Source organism: Durio zibethinus, chromosome 12, assembly GCF_047325235.1.
Source record: "Durio zibethinus cultivar Kanyao isolate XHJ-2024 chromosome 12, ASM4732523v1, whole genome shotgun sequence".
In the NCBI taxonomy this organism is placed as follows: Eukaryota; Viridiplantae; Streptophyta; class Magnoliopsida; order Malvales; family Malvaceae; genus Durio; species Durio zibethinus.
In genome coordinates this window covers 207,838-225,761 of record NC_143173.1, presented here as the reverse complement: position 1 = coordinate 225,761, position 17,924 = coordinate 207,838, and the positions used below count along the sequence as shown (strand labels likewise).

General features: G+C 33.0%; 2 protein-coding genes across 3 annotated transcripts; one reads left to right on the top strand and one right to left on the bottom strand.

Annotated features, from left to right (window-relative positions):
* Positions 1-675: 675 nt before the first annotated feature.
* Positions 676-9,749, bottom strand: LOC111296126 (lon protease homolog 1, mitochondrial-like). Of its 2 annotated transcripts, none has more exons than XM_022890205.2 (20): positions 9,317-9,749; positions 8,768-8,833; positions 8,094-8,279; positions 7,879-7,944; positions 7,717-7,758; positions 7,466-7,588; positions 6,987-7,085; positions 6,681-6,746; positions 6,491-6,577; positions 6,262-6,301; positions 5,521-5,692; positions 5,091-5,215; positions 4,075-4,205; positions 3,877-3,981; positions 3,606-3,719; positions 3,313-3,480; positions 2,688-2,789; positions 2,250-2,489; positions 1,435-1,953; positions 676-1,124 (listed from the first exon to the last, which is right to left on the bottom strand). In XM_022890205.2, the coding sequence occupies exons 1-20, from the start codon at positions 9,620-9,622 to the stop codon at positions 936-938; spliced, it is 2,946 nt and encodes a 981-aa protein (XP_022745940.1). In that variant the 5' UTR covers positions 9,623-9,749; the 3' UTR covers positions 676-935. The 2 variants fall into 2 exon arrangements, with proteins under 2 accessions (XP_022745940.1, XP_022745939.1); XM_022890204.2 differs by having other exon boundaries at positions 7,466-7,630; positions 9,317-9,748.
* A 1,060-nt stretch (positions 9,750-10,809) lies between these two features.
* LOC111296496 (uncharacterized) lies at positions 10,810-12,721 on the top strand. Its single transcript, XM_022890845.2, has 2 exons — positions 10,810-11,393; positions 11,856-12,721. Exons 1-2 carry the CDS (start codon positions 11,324-11,326, stop codon positions 12,545-12,547), a joined length of 762 nt encoding a protein of 253 aa, XP_022746580.1. The 5' UTR covers positions 10,810-11,323; the 3' UTR covers positions 12,548-12,721.
* The last annotated feature ends 5,203 nt before the right edge of the window (positions 12,722-17,924 follow it).

Here is a 17,924-nt window from a genome sequence, read left to right as displayed (position 1 = left end):
AAATTAATGAATTTAAAGATAAAAACCTTGCTGATCAAACAAGGAAAGGAACGAAATGAAAGAACAAGTAGCACCCAGAAGCAGGATACCAAAAAATGGTTTTCTTGAGAACTTTGATCGAGTATAATAAGGCTGCACTAAGGTCTAGGAGGCTGTTTACTTCTTTCTTCTTTTGCGCTTAATCTTCACAAGTAGCTAGGTTTTGATTGAATGGTGTGATTAGGATATCCAGGTTGATGCATATGTAGTCATTTTCCATGAAAAGCAGATATGGTAATGTTGGATAAAAAAGGAAGAAAATCTCATTTCCAGGTTCCCGTATTGAATGCACCATAACCAAGAGCGTAAGGCATTGTCACTATTCATCAAGTTGTGGTTGTGGTGTTTGCTGTCATATAATTTTAAAATGTTTAAAGGGGGAATGTATCTTCTTACAAATGTTGAATAAAATAATATTGCATGATTAGGTTAAAATTTAAACCCCAGAGGCAAGCATTACTTTCAAATAATAATTGGGTTTTCTCCCCTCTAGAAAATATTTCCCCTTCAATTCCAGAATTTACCCACATTGATACCCAATCTGTTTTCAGTTTTTAAGTCAATATGCTTATTTTTAATAATGGACTCAAACTTAGAATAAATAAATATATAAATAAAGACAACAACTGAGATTAATTTGCTGGAAACTTGAAAGCTAGCCGCTTCATTTCTCCTTTCCAAATACTTTATATTTGTTGGTTTCTTGTGTTTGTCAGAAAACCACTGTTGTGAAACACTGATCACAAATTTCTGACCTACTTTGTGATTTCCTTATTGAAATTTCTATGTAACATAATGCAAAACTGGATTTTGGTTTCCAGGAAAAATTACAAAGAATATTTAGGCCGAAAGCCAGGAACATGGAGCTACCTAAACCATTGGCTGGCAATAAGAACCTAATTTCCTGTATTATTATCGTCAGATTTCAATGCTAAATTGAATATCTGAGTGTAGTCATCTACAAAATGCACATCAAGACCTTCTCTTACATTTGGTGCAAGCTCATCATAATCACGTCTGTTCGCAGATGGGAGTATGATAGTCTTCACGCCATTCCTCCTTGCTGCTATTGTTTTCTCCTTCACCTGAAGGTTTCAAAATTTTCTTTTGTAAGTTTAAAGATGAATGAAGGAGAACAACACCAAAAGTATATAATAAAAAGTGGGAATGGAACAGGACAACATAGTTTCTTTATTTAGGCTCAAATGTAGAAATAATCATGACTCTACTTCAACCAGAGACCTGAGAAAAACCAGCATAATTATTTAACATTTCCAAAGAAATTTAATGCAGAGAGCATCCAATATAGAGAAGAAAGGAATTCAACATAGTAATTAATGATGATAATGATGATGCTATGGCATATGACCAGAAAAAAAGGTTTGCTTAGCTTACCCCTCCGATTGGAAGAATCCTCCCTGTTAGAGTCACTTCCCCAGTCATTGCTAGATCCTTCCTAACAGGCTTCTTCAAGGCAAGAGATAGCATGGAAGTGATCATGGTGCAACCGGCACTGGGCCCATCTTTTGGGGTAGCCCCAGCAGGAACATGGAGATGAAGCTTGGAATTGGCAAAGAAGGGGTTATCTGGTTCTTTCTCCAGCAGAATGGCTCTAGCAAGTGTGTGAGCAATTTGTGCACTTTCTTTCATAACATCACCAAGTTGACCAGTGACATGAAGGGCCCCTTTCCCCTCTCCTTGCTCAACCTGAGTTGTTTCAATGTACAAGGTGGAACCACCCATGGCAGTCCAAGCTAGACCCATCACAACTCCAACTGGAGTCTGATCATAGATGCGCTCTGCATGGAAAAGTGGTTTCCCAACAAAATCGGCTAAGTTTGAGGTATCCACCAACACCTTTTCAACTGCCTTGGTAACTTCAGCTTCCAGAAGTTTCTCAGTATGTGTTGCCTCCTGCAGGAAAAGAATTTTGAATAAGCAATTATAGGAATAAACAATTGGATTACATTGTCTCAAACTAAAGCAATAAAGGCATAATATCCTAACAATTAGCACAACCTGCTTAAGGTGCCATAGTTGTTTCTTGCTACAAATGCTAGAAATCCTAAGTTTTTGTATTCTACTTAAGGTGGCAAAAATTGCAAATATCAAAGGTCAGTGTATTGTATGGTTAACTTGATAAGCTTCTATCTGGAAAACAAGTTTTCAAACTTCAAACCATTTTTACAAATGAATTACTTTTAAAATACCTTTGAATCCTTAGTCTGGTCATTTGTCTGAACTGTGTCAACTTGAACAGAGGCTTCAGATGTATTCTCATGACTGCTATTCCCTACTGATTCAACTTCAACACCAGTCTTGTTTGCAGCTGCATGCTGATCAGATTCATCAACAACTTCTGCTTTGGCTTCAGCAGGATGGAGTTGGACCACATCTTCACTAATGACAGGTTCATTTGATGACCCTTCTCTCACAAGTCGAAGAGCAATCTGCCATACATCAACATAGTTTTAATCCATGTCCTAGATTCCACACAATTCCTAGAGATATATGACTGAAGAGAAAGAGAGTGTATGTGCAAGTGAACCCATGTGACTGTTTATAACAATGCTTTATGATTGAAACCTTGTAACCATTGCAACATTTAAGTTTTTTTTCATCATCTTAAGATGGGTAGTCAAGCAAACCTTACGATAGATCTTTTCTATGTGCTTTTGAAGGTTTCGAACCCCTGCTTCTCGGCAATAGTTTTCTATTAGGCCAAGAAGAGCTTCATCAGTTACCTCAACCTGGAAAAACAGTTTGAAGAGAAGTCAAAATACTCTCCTTTTTTCAAAATATCTCCATCATAAACAAAAATATCATGGTAAAATTGATAACAAAAAAAAAAACCATATAGGATTATTCCAACAAAGATAACATACAGTCAACGGATTGTGCAATTAGTGAACTCTTTTCTGGAAAAGGGTTGGAAATAAAGGGAAGAGGGGAAAATTACCATACATCATATGTACTTGTAAGGTAATGTGCAATTTTATCTATATCAGCATTATTATCACAAACTATAATAACTTAGTTCACAACCCACTGCATACAAGGGGTTAAAAGCTACCAATCATACTTCTATTACATGCATGAGAGAAGCAGATGACTTTTACAAAAAGCTCAAGTAAGTGGCAACTTTCAAATAGTTAGTCTCCATTTTGAATCTTTATGCTTGTATTTTACAAGATTGTGTAAGTGCTCATGCATGTGCAGTCATGTATGTTGAGGGAAAAGAGGAATAAGAGAGCAGGCATTGAAGGGAAAGACCTGTTCAGGTTTGACACCACATGTTTCTCGTGCAGTTTTCTCCAGATAGTCTCTGGCAATGTGCATTTTCTCATCAGTGATGTAACCTGCAATAGCAATGACCTCCATTCTGTCCAAAAGAGGATTTGGTATGTTGTCCACAACATTTGCCGTGCAAACAAACAGAACCTGCAACCAAATGCTCCAGGTATGTGAGGCATAAAGAGCCCCTCATAAATCTTACACAAATGCTTGAAAATTATCAAAAGGTAAAGTAAGCTAACATAGATCCTCCAAATCATAAACCAACATACCTTTGATAGGTCAATTGGGACATCAAGATAGTGATCCAAAAAGTTAGCATTTTGCTCGGGATCAAGGAGCTCCAGCAAAGCACTTGCTGGATCACCAGCATATCCCCTCCCCAGCTGCCATTATGTTACAATTCAACTGGTCAACAATTATCAAATTAAAGAAGACTTAACAGTAGAAAGCCCATATCCTAGTAAGTGAAGATTGCATCACTCTAGAGACTCAAAAACAAACTATCAATTCAAAGTTTTCAAACATTAGCTTTAAAGATACCTTGTCTATCTCATCAATTAGAACAAGAGGGTTTGCTGTCCCCACATTTTTCAGGCACTGCACCATCTTTCCTGGCATAGCACCAATATAGGTTCGACGGTGCCCCTGGATGTAAATTAGGATATAATAAAAGGGATCAATAGAATGACATCATGTGTTCATTGATCTTGATCAGAGCACAAGAAGGCGTGTAACTACCTTGATTTCTGCAACATCAGACAGTCCTCCAACAGAGAACCGAAAGAACTTACGATTCAAAGCACGGGCAATGGAACGGCCAATACTAGTTTTGCCAACTCCAGGTGGGCCTGACAGACATATAATTTTACCTGCAGCACGTCATCAAAGATCATGAATCAGCCTTTGCTGTTATTTTGAACATTAAACAGATAGCCTGTTTATACAGATTCAACTTTCATGCATTAATGTTGAAGCCTAATGATGATTGGACTTGACAAGAATAATAACAAAACTGTGTTAGGAAACTACATTTCAGAGTAAAAAGTCACCAAACTCAAATTAGTAGGAGCCTGCTACATCAACCCTATTCTTTACAAGAACACATGCAAGGTTATTGTATTAAAGAAAAGAAGATAACGGTTGGTTTCTTAAGAAGCCTAAAACCATGTCAATTCTTATTTGGAGAAGAATAGATTGAAGTTACTCAACTTAAAATTTTGAAACATTTGAACAATCATACACAAAGAATAGGTTAACCATGTCATGCAATATTTTATAAATCAGAGCAGCCAAATATATTTATTGCTGCAGTTAGTTTGAGATTTCCTGTCAATGCAATCTGTCGTTTAGAATATTCAGGTACAGAGTGGAGATCGATCGATGCCACTTCACTACCATGGAATACAAGTGGAAAAGGTCAGTTGTGACTCATTCTCTTTGAGACAAACTTTTTCATGAATATGGCTCATCCTAAAGGCCTAGTAGAGGTCTTTTTTTAATTCTTGGCCAGGTTTTTTTTTTTTCTTTTTTGAGTTCAAGCTCTCCCAGTTTTATACTTCACATGAACAAGATTGCACTTCCTCAAGCATTTTTAATCTATTATGATTTTAATCAAAGGGGAATATATTAACAATTCAGATAATACAGTATTGCAGAAGGCCACCAGAGAAAAACTGGTGTGACAGAAAACATCAAACATCCCATTCAACAGCATTTTTAATACAAATCTATAAAAGAAAAGAAAATCGACCAACCTTGTGAAGTTCCTCTGAGTTTTCCAACAGCTATAAATTCCAATATTCTTTCCTTGACATCAGTTAATCCATAATGATCTTCATCAAGAATTGTTTGAGCCCAAACGACATCAAAGTTCTCATCACTGCATATAGAAATGAAGAACACTGGAGATGAGTATATAAATGGAACTCTCAAATTTTGCTGAGTTGTTCCTTAGTTATTCTGCGCCACTTTCAAGCATAATTATTGAAGGATTATAGATTAAAATATAGAACTACTTGTGCCACAGTGAACAAAACCTGACATCAGATCATAACATCACAATCACTTGTATGTGAAAACTGGGAATCATTTAACAAATATATTTATATGATATCAATGCCGAATCATTTTCAGACTTCGCATAATGTAAGTCTTAACATGCATTCCTTTCCAGGAGTAACCAACCTGTAATTACCCCAAGGAAGTACCGTTAACCAATCCAGATAGTTACGAGTTACATTAAATTCACTTGAACTGGCCTCTAACAGCTGTAGTTTTGTTAGCTCCTCTTCTATAACTTGCAAGACATGAGGTGGGCATTTCTCTCTATTTGGCTCAAGTCTTTCCCTAAACTTTGCTGCAATAAAGGAACAGAAAAGTATAGCAAGGTCACACAGATTGATTCAAAAAAATAAATAAATAAATAAACAAAAATAAACAATTCGACTAGTTCTTTCATCCATCTGAAAACTGAAGTGGTTACCCTATTAGACCTAGTAGGGGACCCATGGATACATCAACGCAGCAAAAGCAAGCTCCCAGCAAGGTAAAATTTAACTATACCGGGAATAACCCATGAGACTAATAGCAAGCAAAACTGCATCAACCACAATATATAGTTTCAAAAGTATAGATGTTTTAGGCTTCCAAATACCCCCTTATAACATTGGCCCAAACAAAACCCCCCCTTATAACACAAACTGGTTTGAACAAGCAAGTAAAAAAGGATTTATGGACATTATATTCTACAAGAGCTTGCTTGCGAATTCACTAACATGACTTCAACAAAAAATTAAGTTCAAGAAGAGCATCCGCACATGCAATCACCATTCTGTAAAAGAAAGAGAGAGGAGAAGAAGAAAGGAAAAGCAGGTTGGTAAATACTATCTTCTGATTCTGCCAAATATGACATGAAAAAGAACTAACCTGAAAGTGCAGTTTTGTCATCTGTTTCCAACCCAAGTTCCTGCACCAGAACAAATGAAATTCATTCTAATTTCTACAGAGGAGAAAAGTTGGAATAAAGAATAGAGGCTTGAATTCACAGAAAATAAAAAGATTATATGCGGTATTTGACTATACTTTATAAAGATAAATGGATAAAAGCATTACCACCTAAGAAATATGTAAATAATAAAATAGTGGAATCAAATACCTTTTTTATTGCCTTAAGCTGCTCATTCAACAAGTACCGGCGTTGTTCACCACTTATCTTTTCCTCAATTGCTTTAGCAATTGATTCCTAAAAAAAATCACCAAATCATTTAGACCTACTCCAAATCAAATGACAATGAAAAAGGTTTAATTAATGTAGAGGTGCAATGAAATTTAATGGCATCAAGTACCTGAATCTTGCTGATTTCCATTTCTTTTTTTACTAATTCCAGTGTAAGTTGTAATCGCTTATGCACCTAATGAGAACAGTATAGCACAGTTTAAAGAGAGGAAGAAGATAAGTATTCCAGTCTTCAAATGTAGAAAAACAAACAAAGAGGTGCCAATGCCAGTTTTCCGTAATGTGTAGACAGCAGCATATATAATTCACATAATAGAAGTGTGTGACTTTTAATATCCCCAAACACAAACAAACTAAATCAGACCAGGCTCTCAAAGATTAGTAATCAACAGTAAAATATATCCAAGCTACTTACATCCAACTCTTCAAGAACTTGTTGGCATTGCAATTTGTTTGCACCGGATATTGCAGCTCCAAAATCTGCTAACCTTGGAAAATTGAAATCACCTATATGCTGCACAAATTGAGAAAGAAGGCAAAATAAATGAAAAGATATCACAAGTAACCCATGGAAGCTAATTGATCAAAACAACTAGTACATTTTGATTGAAATATGATGTACATATAACAATTTTTATCACAAGCAATTGCCATGAAATATTACTAACTCATTGTAATATTAAATTTAATCATAGAATATTTGCTGAAGTATTATGACAAATAAATGATGACCAAATAATGTGAAACTCAATGGAGGCTCCACCTACATTGAGGGAATATTTTGGGCAAAGTACAGATACAAGGAGAAGAAGTTAGGAGCTCTAGATAACATAAAGAGAATACATATAGCAACATAAAGAAAAACAAATCAAAATTTTGGAGGAAAGAACACACCTGACTATACGTTTGAACATGATCCCTCCAAAGGGAGCTAGTTTTCAAAACATCTCTTAGGGTTGATATAACCTCAAATGATGTTGCCTTTATCACATCATCATCCTTATCATAAGGTTTTTCCTGCATGATAAAGGCAACTCGGCGAATCAATAGATTAATAACCTATTGATTGCATAGTTGGAACCATATATTCTGCGTTTGAAATTTGAACTTATAATTGTGGAAATGATAACATATAGACAACATACCTTGAGATGATCAACTTTGACAGTAAGGGGATCTTCGCTGACCTGTAGAGAAACCATGTTATTCAAGTTAAGAAGGTTTTGCATTTAACAAGGATATAATTTTACACAAACACCAAATTCTCAAAGGCTAAAAAGATATATTTCAGGATTGTTCCCACGCACCATCTCTGTTATTCGAAGCCTCCTGTGACCAATAAGGATAACCTGGTCTCCTTGGATACTTGAGATCTGAAAAAATTAAATTATAGATACATGAATCAATGGACATGTATTATTGCATATGTCTCTATAATTGTCATTAAAATTATTGCATTTAACACTAATAAAGATATAACAAGACCTTATTTTACCAAAAGAATAGCAACAAAGATAGATACCTGGGCAAGGGTGCCAACTTCATGAAGACGATTAAACAACTCCTTTCCTTTAATATCATATACACTTTTCTCTGTTTCAGCACTAGGGCTGGACTCAGTCCCCGGTTCATCTTTAAGAAGGAATGCACCAGCATATGGAGCTTGCCTTTTTCGGCTTTCTTGTAAAGCTGCTAACAACTTGGGATCCTGCACAATAAAGCATCTTGGTAAGAGAATCCATTGACCTCAAGTCCTAGATAATAGGGCAAGCAACAAACTCACCAGGATATTATCACCATAGTTAAGTAGTAGAATAGAGAGCAAAGTGTGGACATTTTTCTTGACTTATAAAACTACAGTTTTGCTCAAAATAAATCTAATCTATGAAATGGTTCCACTTCAAGGTTCGAGTTATATTAACTTGGCAATGCCACAGATAAGGTTGGTCAAGATAAGATCTATGATCATATAGATAAAAATTGCTCCAACAATTGTTTAAATTTACATTTCATTAATATCATTAAAAACTTAATGTGTGCATATAGCCAACTTAAGTAGTATCATTCCAAGCTACAAACTCTTTAAGACACCTTATAGTTCAAAAATGTAGTTCATACTTTATAAACTACCACTACCCTAAGAAAAAAAACACGGGGAGAATTCCATGCTCCATTTAGTTGGACAGAATGCAATACCTTTACATAAATTGGCATGTAGAATCCTGGGAAAAGAGGTCTATGCGGCAAAGGTAACGCCAAAACCTGCAAACAAATAAGATAAAGAATTCGTTAAACAAAGGTGGGAGAGTGCAAACACAAGTTTATTTGAAAATGTAGTTCATAATTTTGACAGATAACCTCAAGTAAAAAACTTTACAATTTGTTTGACTATGTTTAAGGGAAAATAAAGTAGTGAAAATAACGATTTGCAAATTCACTAATTTACTCTCATTTCATCACTCCAATCAATGCCAACTCATTTTACATGTTTTATTTAAGTCCAAGAAAAGAATTTCACCACAAATATTATGAAAAGAACCAACTTTACAAAACCAGGTAGCCTGGAATAGCAAAAACCAATAAACAGTGAGCAAACTTTAACACTTTTAAATAGCAACAAATATCATAAAAAAACAGATTTTTTTTAAAGAAAAAAAAGACATTTTTCTGTTCTTTCTGTTCCTTTATTTTCTCAGCAACTAAACAAACTCCCACCGCAAAAAGATTCATAATTCCCAAACTAACCGTCAAAAAATCCTCTGGCCTGGCATAAGTCGGCAGGATCGCAGAAGATGCTTTGGATTCGGACCCATTGAGCTCGGACTCTGCTCCCTTTATCTCGACCTCAACCGCTGCTTGGTACCCGGAGCTATCGCTGGAATCAGAACAGAAGCAAGCCCTGAAGAGCGAGTTCTTAGGGCTCCTCCGAGTCAAATCGGTAAGTCGACCCAATGCATGGAAGACAGAATTGGAGTCGGGCTTGACTCGGAGGCCCGGAGTTGCTGTGTTGAGGCATTGGACGCGAGAAGAGGAGGATAAGAGTTTCAGCATTGGAGGGGATAGAAGTAGTGGAGGGGCAGAAAAGAAATCCTCTGCGACAGCGGTTGGTTAAAATGGCAGCAGGGGATGCGCCATTGGAGGAGGCTTGCAGGGGAAAGTGTGGGCGTTTGGGGAGGTTGGAGGTGGAGCTACGAAAGCCCCTCATAAACCCTTGGATTAGACATGATTTGACCGTTTTGCCCTCCACTTGGTATCATAAGTACGGACATGTCCTAAATCCTATTAAAGTAATTACCTTTCATGTTTTTATCTTTTAAAAAAGTACGCTACGCAGAGTACATTAGAAAGACGGCTTCGCTATTGTTACGACAGACAAACGACAGCTTTGGTAATTGGAAACTTGGGTTGGTTCTAGGTGATTTCTAGCAATTTCTGAAGACTAACTTTTTCTGCTTGTTGACTTGGTTGGCTGCTACAACCGTATTACGGTTAAAAATGATATATAAGTTTTCGTAAATTATTTTAATTAGATATAAATAAATTTTACTTTTAATTTTATTATTATCGAATTTAATTTGAATAATTTAATTTATTGATTGAATTAAATTTAAATATTTTTATATTTAATTTAAATAATTTATAAATTTAATTAAATTTTTATATTTTAATTATTTTAATTAATAAAATATTTAAAATTTGAATTTAAATTTGAATATAAATAATTAAATTTTTATTAAATATAAAAATTAAATTTATTTTTACAAATTAATCGAATATGTTTGGATCCGAATAATTTGATTTTTTTAAAAAGAATTTAAAAAATTAAATTAAATTTTAAATATTAAATTTAAAATCCAAATCAAACTTAAATTTAATATTATATTAATTCAAATTCTCAATTACATTCGTAAACTATATTCTATCAGCCGACAATCTAGAACCATGGAGAAAACATATATTTTAATTATTTTAATTAATAAAATATTTTAAATTTAAATTTGAATATAAATAATTAAATTTTTATTAAATATAAAAATTAAATTTATTTTTACAAATTAATCTAATTAATTGAATATGTTTGAATACGAGTAATTTAATTTTTTTAAAAGAAATTTAAAAAATAAAATTAGATTATATTTTAATTAAATTTTAAATATTAAATTTAAAATCCAAATCAAACTTAAATTTAATATTATGTTAATTCAAATTCTCAATTACATTCTTAAACTATATTCTATCAGCCGACAATCTAGAACCATGGAGAAAACATATCCCAAGCATTAAGTAATCTTTTTTGTTTCCACCAATGATAACACATAATCTCATCAAAACCTTTTGCTTTTTTGCTAGATGTTGTTTTAACATTCCCTTGATAAAATAAACAATGAAAATGTTTGTTCTTGAGCTGCAGCAAAGTTGCAGCTTTTGCCATTTTCATTTTTATGAACATCCTGATGAATTAGTGTATAACAAATGGTTGCACATCTTTTATCACAAATATTCATGATAATGAATGAGTCTTGGTCCATGATAAAGTATGGGCTTTATCAAAAGTCTTGATCAACTCTTTCTAGAATCTAGACTATTGGTTTACTTTTCAGTGCACGTGGCAACGACAGATTCCCTTCCCTCTTAAGCCTTTAACAAAAGAAAGGTCTGTCTGATCTCAACTTTTCCTCTGCTTAATCCCCAAATTAGGGCTAACAAAATTAGGGGTTAGGCCAATTTCTGTCTTTTTCAAAACAGTTGCCAATGGATTTCCAGAGCAAAAGAGTTCAGCTTTTGCTCTTAATCGCTGGAGTCATCCTTCTCAGTATTACAGGTAACAATCTCAAAAAGGTCCTCCTTTTGCACTCAAGTTTTATTTTTTACTTAAATTTCTTGCTATGTTCGTGAAATTGTTGCCGTATATAGTGTAATAGAAACTAAAATTGTGATGGTTTAATTGATTGCATTCGTTCATTGGTATTAAAAGTTTGACCTTTAATGCAACATTCCTTTTTTTTTTTTAGTGTGTAGCCAATCAATTTTAGAGTCTTTGATTCAAGTTATATTATTTTTCTCTTGTTTGTTAACTTTTATGGACTAATTTGGTTGTTCTCTGAACTGGGTAATGAGTCTAAATGTCCAATGACCCTTTTTTCTTTTTTCTTTTTTGAATATCATTATTTTTTAAAATTATAATAAAGTTATATCATTGTCTGCCTTTTCCAATGCTTTGATATGTATTTTTGCTATGATTTATGAGTCTTTCATTTGATTTTTTTTTTCTTTCATTATGTAGCTGAAAAATGTAGGCAACTGGTTGGGGAGGAGGCATCATCACAAAGTGGGCAATTTACTTTCTTAAATTGCTTCGATATGGGCTCTGGTTCCGCATCTTGTGCAGTGAAGGAGGGTGTGAAGCTTTATTTCTACAACATTAGAGCTGCTCATGTTGAGAGAGCAAGGAGTCTTGCAATTGAGAAGGCAATAGAGGATGCAGTGTCACAAGGAATGGCTGCTAAAGATGCAGCTAAACAAGCTCTAATAGAAGGGAAAAAGGCGGCAAAGTTGGCAACACGACAAGCCAAGCGCATTATAGGCCCTATTATTTCCTCTGGATGGGACTTTTTTGAAGCTATATACTACGGTGGTACTATCACAGAGGGATTTCTTAGGGGTACAGGAACGTTGTTTGGTGCCTATGGTGGGGGTTTTCTTGGTGAGCAGAGTCTTGGGAGGGTTGGTTATCTTGTGGGAAGTCATTTGGGGAGTTGGGTTGGAGGTAGGATTGGACTGATGGTTTATGATGTGGCTAATGGAGTGCAATACTTGCTTCAATTTGTTCAAATGGAAGAAAGTGAAAATCATGAGGCTAGGGGTTACGAAAACTCAGAAGATTCGGAGAATTCCTATGTTTATGAAAATTCAGATGCATATGAATCTCCACCTGATGAGAGCACTGAATCACAAGAAAGTTCTAGTTTCTGGTGAATACAGTGAGTTCATGTTGTTTTTATTTTTTTCGTTCAGAGGAATATAGATGCAATATAAACTGAAATTTAGTTGCTCAATTCACGTGTATAAATGTACCAATAGTTTTGTAACAAAATCATGTTATTTTGTTTTGACAGAGAAGTTTATCATTAGTTAGTAATCCTTGAATCATTTGAAATCTTGTTCTTTTCTTACACTCTCGGTTACACGCTTCTTTGATCTCCTTATGGCTCCGAGAAAATGATGAAGTCTCTTATTAGAGATCCATGCTGTACTGGTTAATGCATTACTTAAACCAGATATTCTAACCTGCATACATGAATGAGTAGTGCCTAGATGAAAGGTGAGTTACAGGAAAACACTGCTGCTATCATTTAGCCAACTTTAGAATCTATAACCTTGATTGAAGGTACTGGCCTGCAGTTCCACCCTCAACTCTTTTCTGATATAGGCTAATAATGATAAAGGATTAAAAGAGTTTTTGTCTGATTGATTATACCAATCCATATATGCAAATGAAATCGTTCTAAAGCTTTTTATAGTTATAATTTGTTCATTCCATTGCTAACGATAAACTTAGTTTGAGGCACCAAGAACAACTGCTTTCATCACAGGTGACTGATCATATTATTGAGATATTTTGAAGGAAAAAGCAGCAGCCCAAATGGTAGTTACATGACAAATAAGGGTAATGTTTAGGGATTGTAACGGGTTGAGTTGGGTTTGATTTTTATTTATTTCAAATTCGATTCAATTTTATATTTATAATACTTAAATTTGATCTGATAAAAAAAAATTTTTTTGTATTACTCGAATTCGATTTAATTCGAAATTAATAAAATATTTTTTAAATATAAAATATTATTTTTAATATAAATATAAATTAAATAAATATTAAAAAATAAAATTTTTTATATATAAATCGGGTAGGGCGAAGCGAGTTTGCCTTAAAATTTGATCTGAATTTTATTTTACAATTACCCAATCCAATTCCACTTAAAATCTGATTTAAAAAAAATATATCGACTCAAAAAAATCGAATGGGATTAAAACCATCTGGGCATGATTGAGTTGTCATCAGTGTTTGGTCTTATCATGGAAAAGGCCCATGCCCAAGACCCAAGTGGCCATAGTGTATTTGACTTCTTAGATGGTCCAACAACAATCAATTTATAGGTTGGCTCCACCACCATTTTTTTTTTGTTCCCTTTCAATTTTCAAATGCTATTTTGATGCTTTTGGGGATTTCTGTTGTGTAGAATTCCAAATAATTTTTTTGTAGAGTTCTTGTAAAATCTACAAGTTGAATTATATATTTAAAACATTTGTAGGCAATGAAACTAGACTTTTTTTTTAATCCTTTAAGTTCCAAATTGCTCAACTTAATGTTAGAAAGAATAGAAAAATTACCTATTATCATACAACTACTCTTAAAAACAATGAGAATCTTAAGAGATCGTGAAATTTTATATAAATAATACTCACACACACCCTAATTCTCCTCTTAACAAAAAAAAAAATCAAATTTAAATGTTTTATTTTTATTTTGCTTCAAACATATGGCTAGCATATAAAGCAATACAAACAAGTTAAATTATTCCTAGAAGTTGAAGTATCTACCAACCCTACCAGCCTTAGGGGAAAAGTATGGCAACTTGGATGTCAAGTAGTCGAGGTTGCTTTTGACGTCGAAGTTGCTTGCTAGACCTATTATTGTTGGGGTTGGAAGTGACCAAATCGGGCTAATAAATTAGCAGAATCAATCTCATTGTTCAAAACCAAAAGCAGCCTTTATTCATCAATTTGGATTTGGTTTTCTCTCTCTCTCATTTTCAAGACAACGATACATATGTGCGTGTTCTTGATTTCTACATTTAACCATATGCATATGATCATGACTTCCCCAGTGCTTTCACTTTACAATTTGGAATGAAACTCTTGCAATAATTGCCACCCTTCTTTGTAAAGCCTAAGCTTTATTGGTTAAAAATGATAATAATGAAGTTCACGCACGTGAAGGAATTATGAGTTCTCGTAGAGACAAATTGATGGTTGGAATAAAGAGTAATAAGTCAAATCAACAAAATGAGCCTTGACATATAAGACAAAATTTCAATTACTAAACGATTATGGGTATTTTCAAATTGAGTTTAACTCTAATCTCCTCTTCAAATGATTTTAAGAGCATTATCTTTTATATCGATATGATACAGTTAAGAGTTTATTTCATGAGTGATGTCCACAGATATTTTAAAGAGTAAAGATAATTTTGCACTTTAATTTTAAAAAATAATTCAAGAGAATAGGGGTTTGATTTGAATTATGAGTTGTTTACACTTTATTACCATATTTTTAATTTTTAACTCAGATCGAAGTAGAGAGTTATATTGGTATACACAATTTTCAAAATGGTATCATCGCATAAAATGTCAAACAAATTTTTTATAAAAAAAAAAGACTTTTAAAATGAAATTTGGATGCACAAAATTACTGCTTAATTCTTTACCACCAAAATTTTTCAAGAGCCGAATCAGTTGCTTACAAAGTTCATACAAGCATGGCACGAGCCTTCAAACTTACTTTATGGACATGTGTGGAGGTCAAAACAAATTAGAAGAAAAGTTATAAGCCAGAAGGAATAGTACTCATAGAGCTGCAATGATAGGGGAGCATGCACTAACTTTAAGCGATTGATGATCTCTAACATTCACCGTTGAATACAAAAGAAAAAGATCATCAACAGAATATAGAATTCAAACAAGGAGTTGCACTACTTTATTATCTCAATATTGCAAAAGGATTGAAATTTTTTGAATTGGAAAGAATATTGCATTGATGCCATGGCATGAAAATGTCTTCAAAAGTGGCCATCCAATTTCTGTAAGGGCATCTTGTCTTTTAGATAGTTCAACTATCACAAGGAAGAGAGAGAGAGAGGGAAAACATGAAAATTTGCTTTCTTGCTGGTCAGTCCATCGAAATTTCCTATATTCTTGCATCATTTTCATTTCACTACTTATGCTTTTGGCTTTTGTGCAGCATTATTATCGTGGAAACCACATTCAATTTACGAAATATTATATGTTTTGATTTAAAAATTTATCTTTTACCTCACAAGTTTAAATTTAAGTCTATATATATATATATATATATATATATATCAAAATAAAATTTAAAATTATTCAGATGTGAGATTGAAACGTTATAATTATCAGCTTGTAGAAAGTAAAAACATTATCAACTATTTTATTTTTTATTTTGAAATAATACTTAAATAAGTCTTCAAATTTTATTAAAAAATAGAAATAAACTCTCAATGTTTTATCGCATTAAATTAAAGTTATCAACTTTTATTTTATTAATATAATTATAACCATTAAAACTTGAAAATAAATTAATAAAATCTAATTATCAAAAATTTTAAAATAGTTCTTTTTTTTTATTTTGATATTTGACTGATGAGGCCAATTCAAACACGCATGCCTCTTAAATTCCTTGATTGATTGATGAACCAAAATGTATGAGATATCGTCCACAGTTAAGACAAACCTCTTCTGCTTCTACATTCTTCAATTATGATTGACCGTTGGTAACTATCAATGTATGCTTGTTTCTAACTTTAGGATGTATGCTTGTAATTAAGCAATATCTTTGGAACAGGACAATGGCAACCATAAATTGGGATTATATATAGTCTAACAAGCTATAATCCAAAAAACCAAACATGACAACACTTGTCCAAAAGTAAAAAGAATTTGGTGGTGGACCCAAAATTCTTGTCCTTGAGCATATAATAAGAGGATAGAATATCGTATTTAATTTGATAACATTAAGTGTGAATTGAGTGATGATGCTTATTATTTATCTAACTCTTCAAATAAAAGGAGGTTTCCTTCACGTATAGCTTTGGTATTTCATTATTATTTGTTTTGGTTCTTGCAAATCACAAAATGTATGAATGGTAAGAAATTCCATATATACATAGTGTAGTGCGAAACCTCAAGTTATGGGAATCCATAGTGTGAAAGGTAAGGAATCTTGGGGTTGAAGATTGAAGTTGAAATTAACACGGAAGCGTTTGAAATGTAGAGTGAAATTTGAGTTTTTTTGTTTATTAATTTAATGAATGTCCTCTGTCAATTAATATTATGGACTTAGGGTTATAAATTGCAATTTTTTTTTCAAATGCTAAATTATTCTTGCTACAAATTAACAACACATGAGGAAATTTAAATCACAATCAGAAAAGCATTTTTTTTTTTTATTAATCATCCATATATATTCTTTAATGATGATTGATGAAGTTTGAAAAATTTTGAACCTTGAAAAAAAAAAAACCTTTGAACAATATTGTCCTTTGCTAAAATCATGGAAAGATGGTGTTAATTAATCAAAGGGTAGAGAGAAAATAGAAGCCGATGTTATTGATAGGTATTAACTTGAATTTGAAAATTTAATGTTCAAATCTCCATACTTATTTTAGATTATAACTTCTTTTATATTAAAAAATTTAGATTTTATCTAAATAAATGCTACTATTAAATTAAATATTTCCACACCCGTAACATTAATACCTTGTCATTAATAACATGGAAAAATTAGGCCTCAGCATTGGTATAATTATGCCTGATTCTTTCATTGAAGTATGCCCGATGTGAAATCAAAACCTTTCTGCATCTTTTTAGTAGCCTAGATTTTAAGTTGATATATACTGTCTTTTGGCATAAACTTGACCCTACAAAATTTAATGTCCATTTGAATTTCATTGCATTTTTAGTATAGTAAAATTAAACTTATCGCATTATCAGTTAAATCTAAATATTAATTCTAATAATATTCATTCAGCATAAATTTTTTATTAAATTTTTTTTAATCACAGTTATAACAATTTTTTTAAATTATAATTACAATTATTTTTATTATTATTTTTAATTTTACCATAATCAATCTCATCATCTATCCAAACAAAATCTTAACCTATAGATTATGAATTCAGCGGCCAAATCTTTGTTTCCTTCGTTATTATTACAAGGACAAGGATCTCTCTTACTTTCCCCTCTCCTTATCTATTTGTAAAGATTGCCTGATCTGCCAATAACATTGAAGACATCGAATAGCTGCCCAAACCCTTTCTTTCTTTTTTGATAGAACGTCATAGTTTTTGCATTTAGGACAAACAAAACCTAGTAAACGTTCCAAGAAACAGGTAAAAATTGAAGTTACAAATAACAAAAGCTATCCAAAGCACCTCTACTGCTACTATTATTACTACTACTACTACTACTACTAATAAAAATAATAATAGTAATAAACAAGGCCAAACCTCCGCGTGGTGTGGGCCCCACAATTGCCTATAAATAATGACTCCATGGAC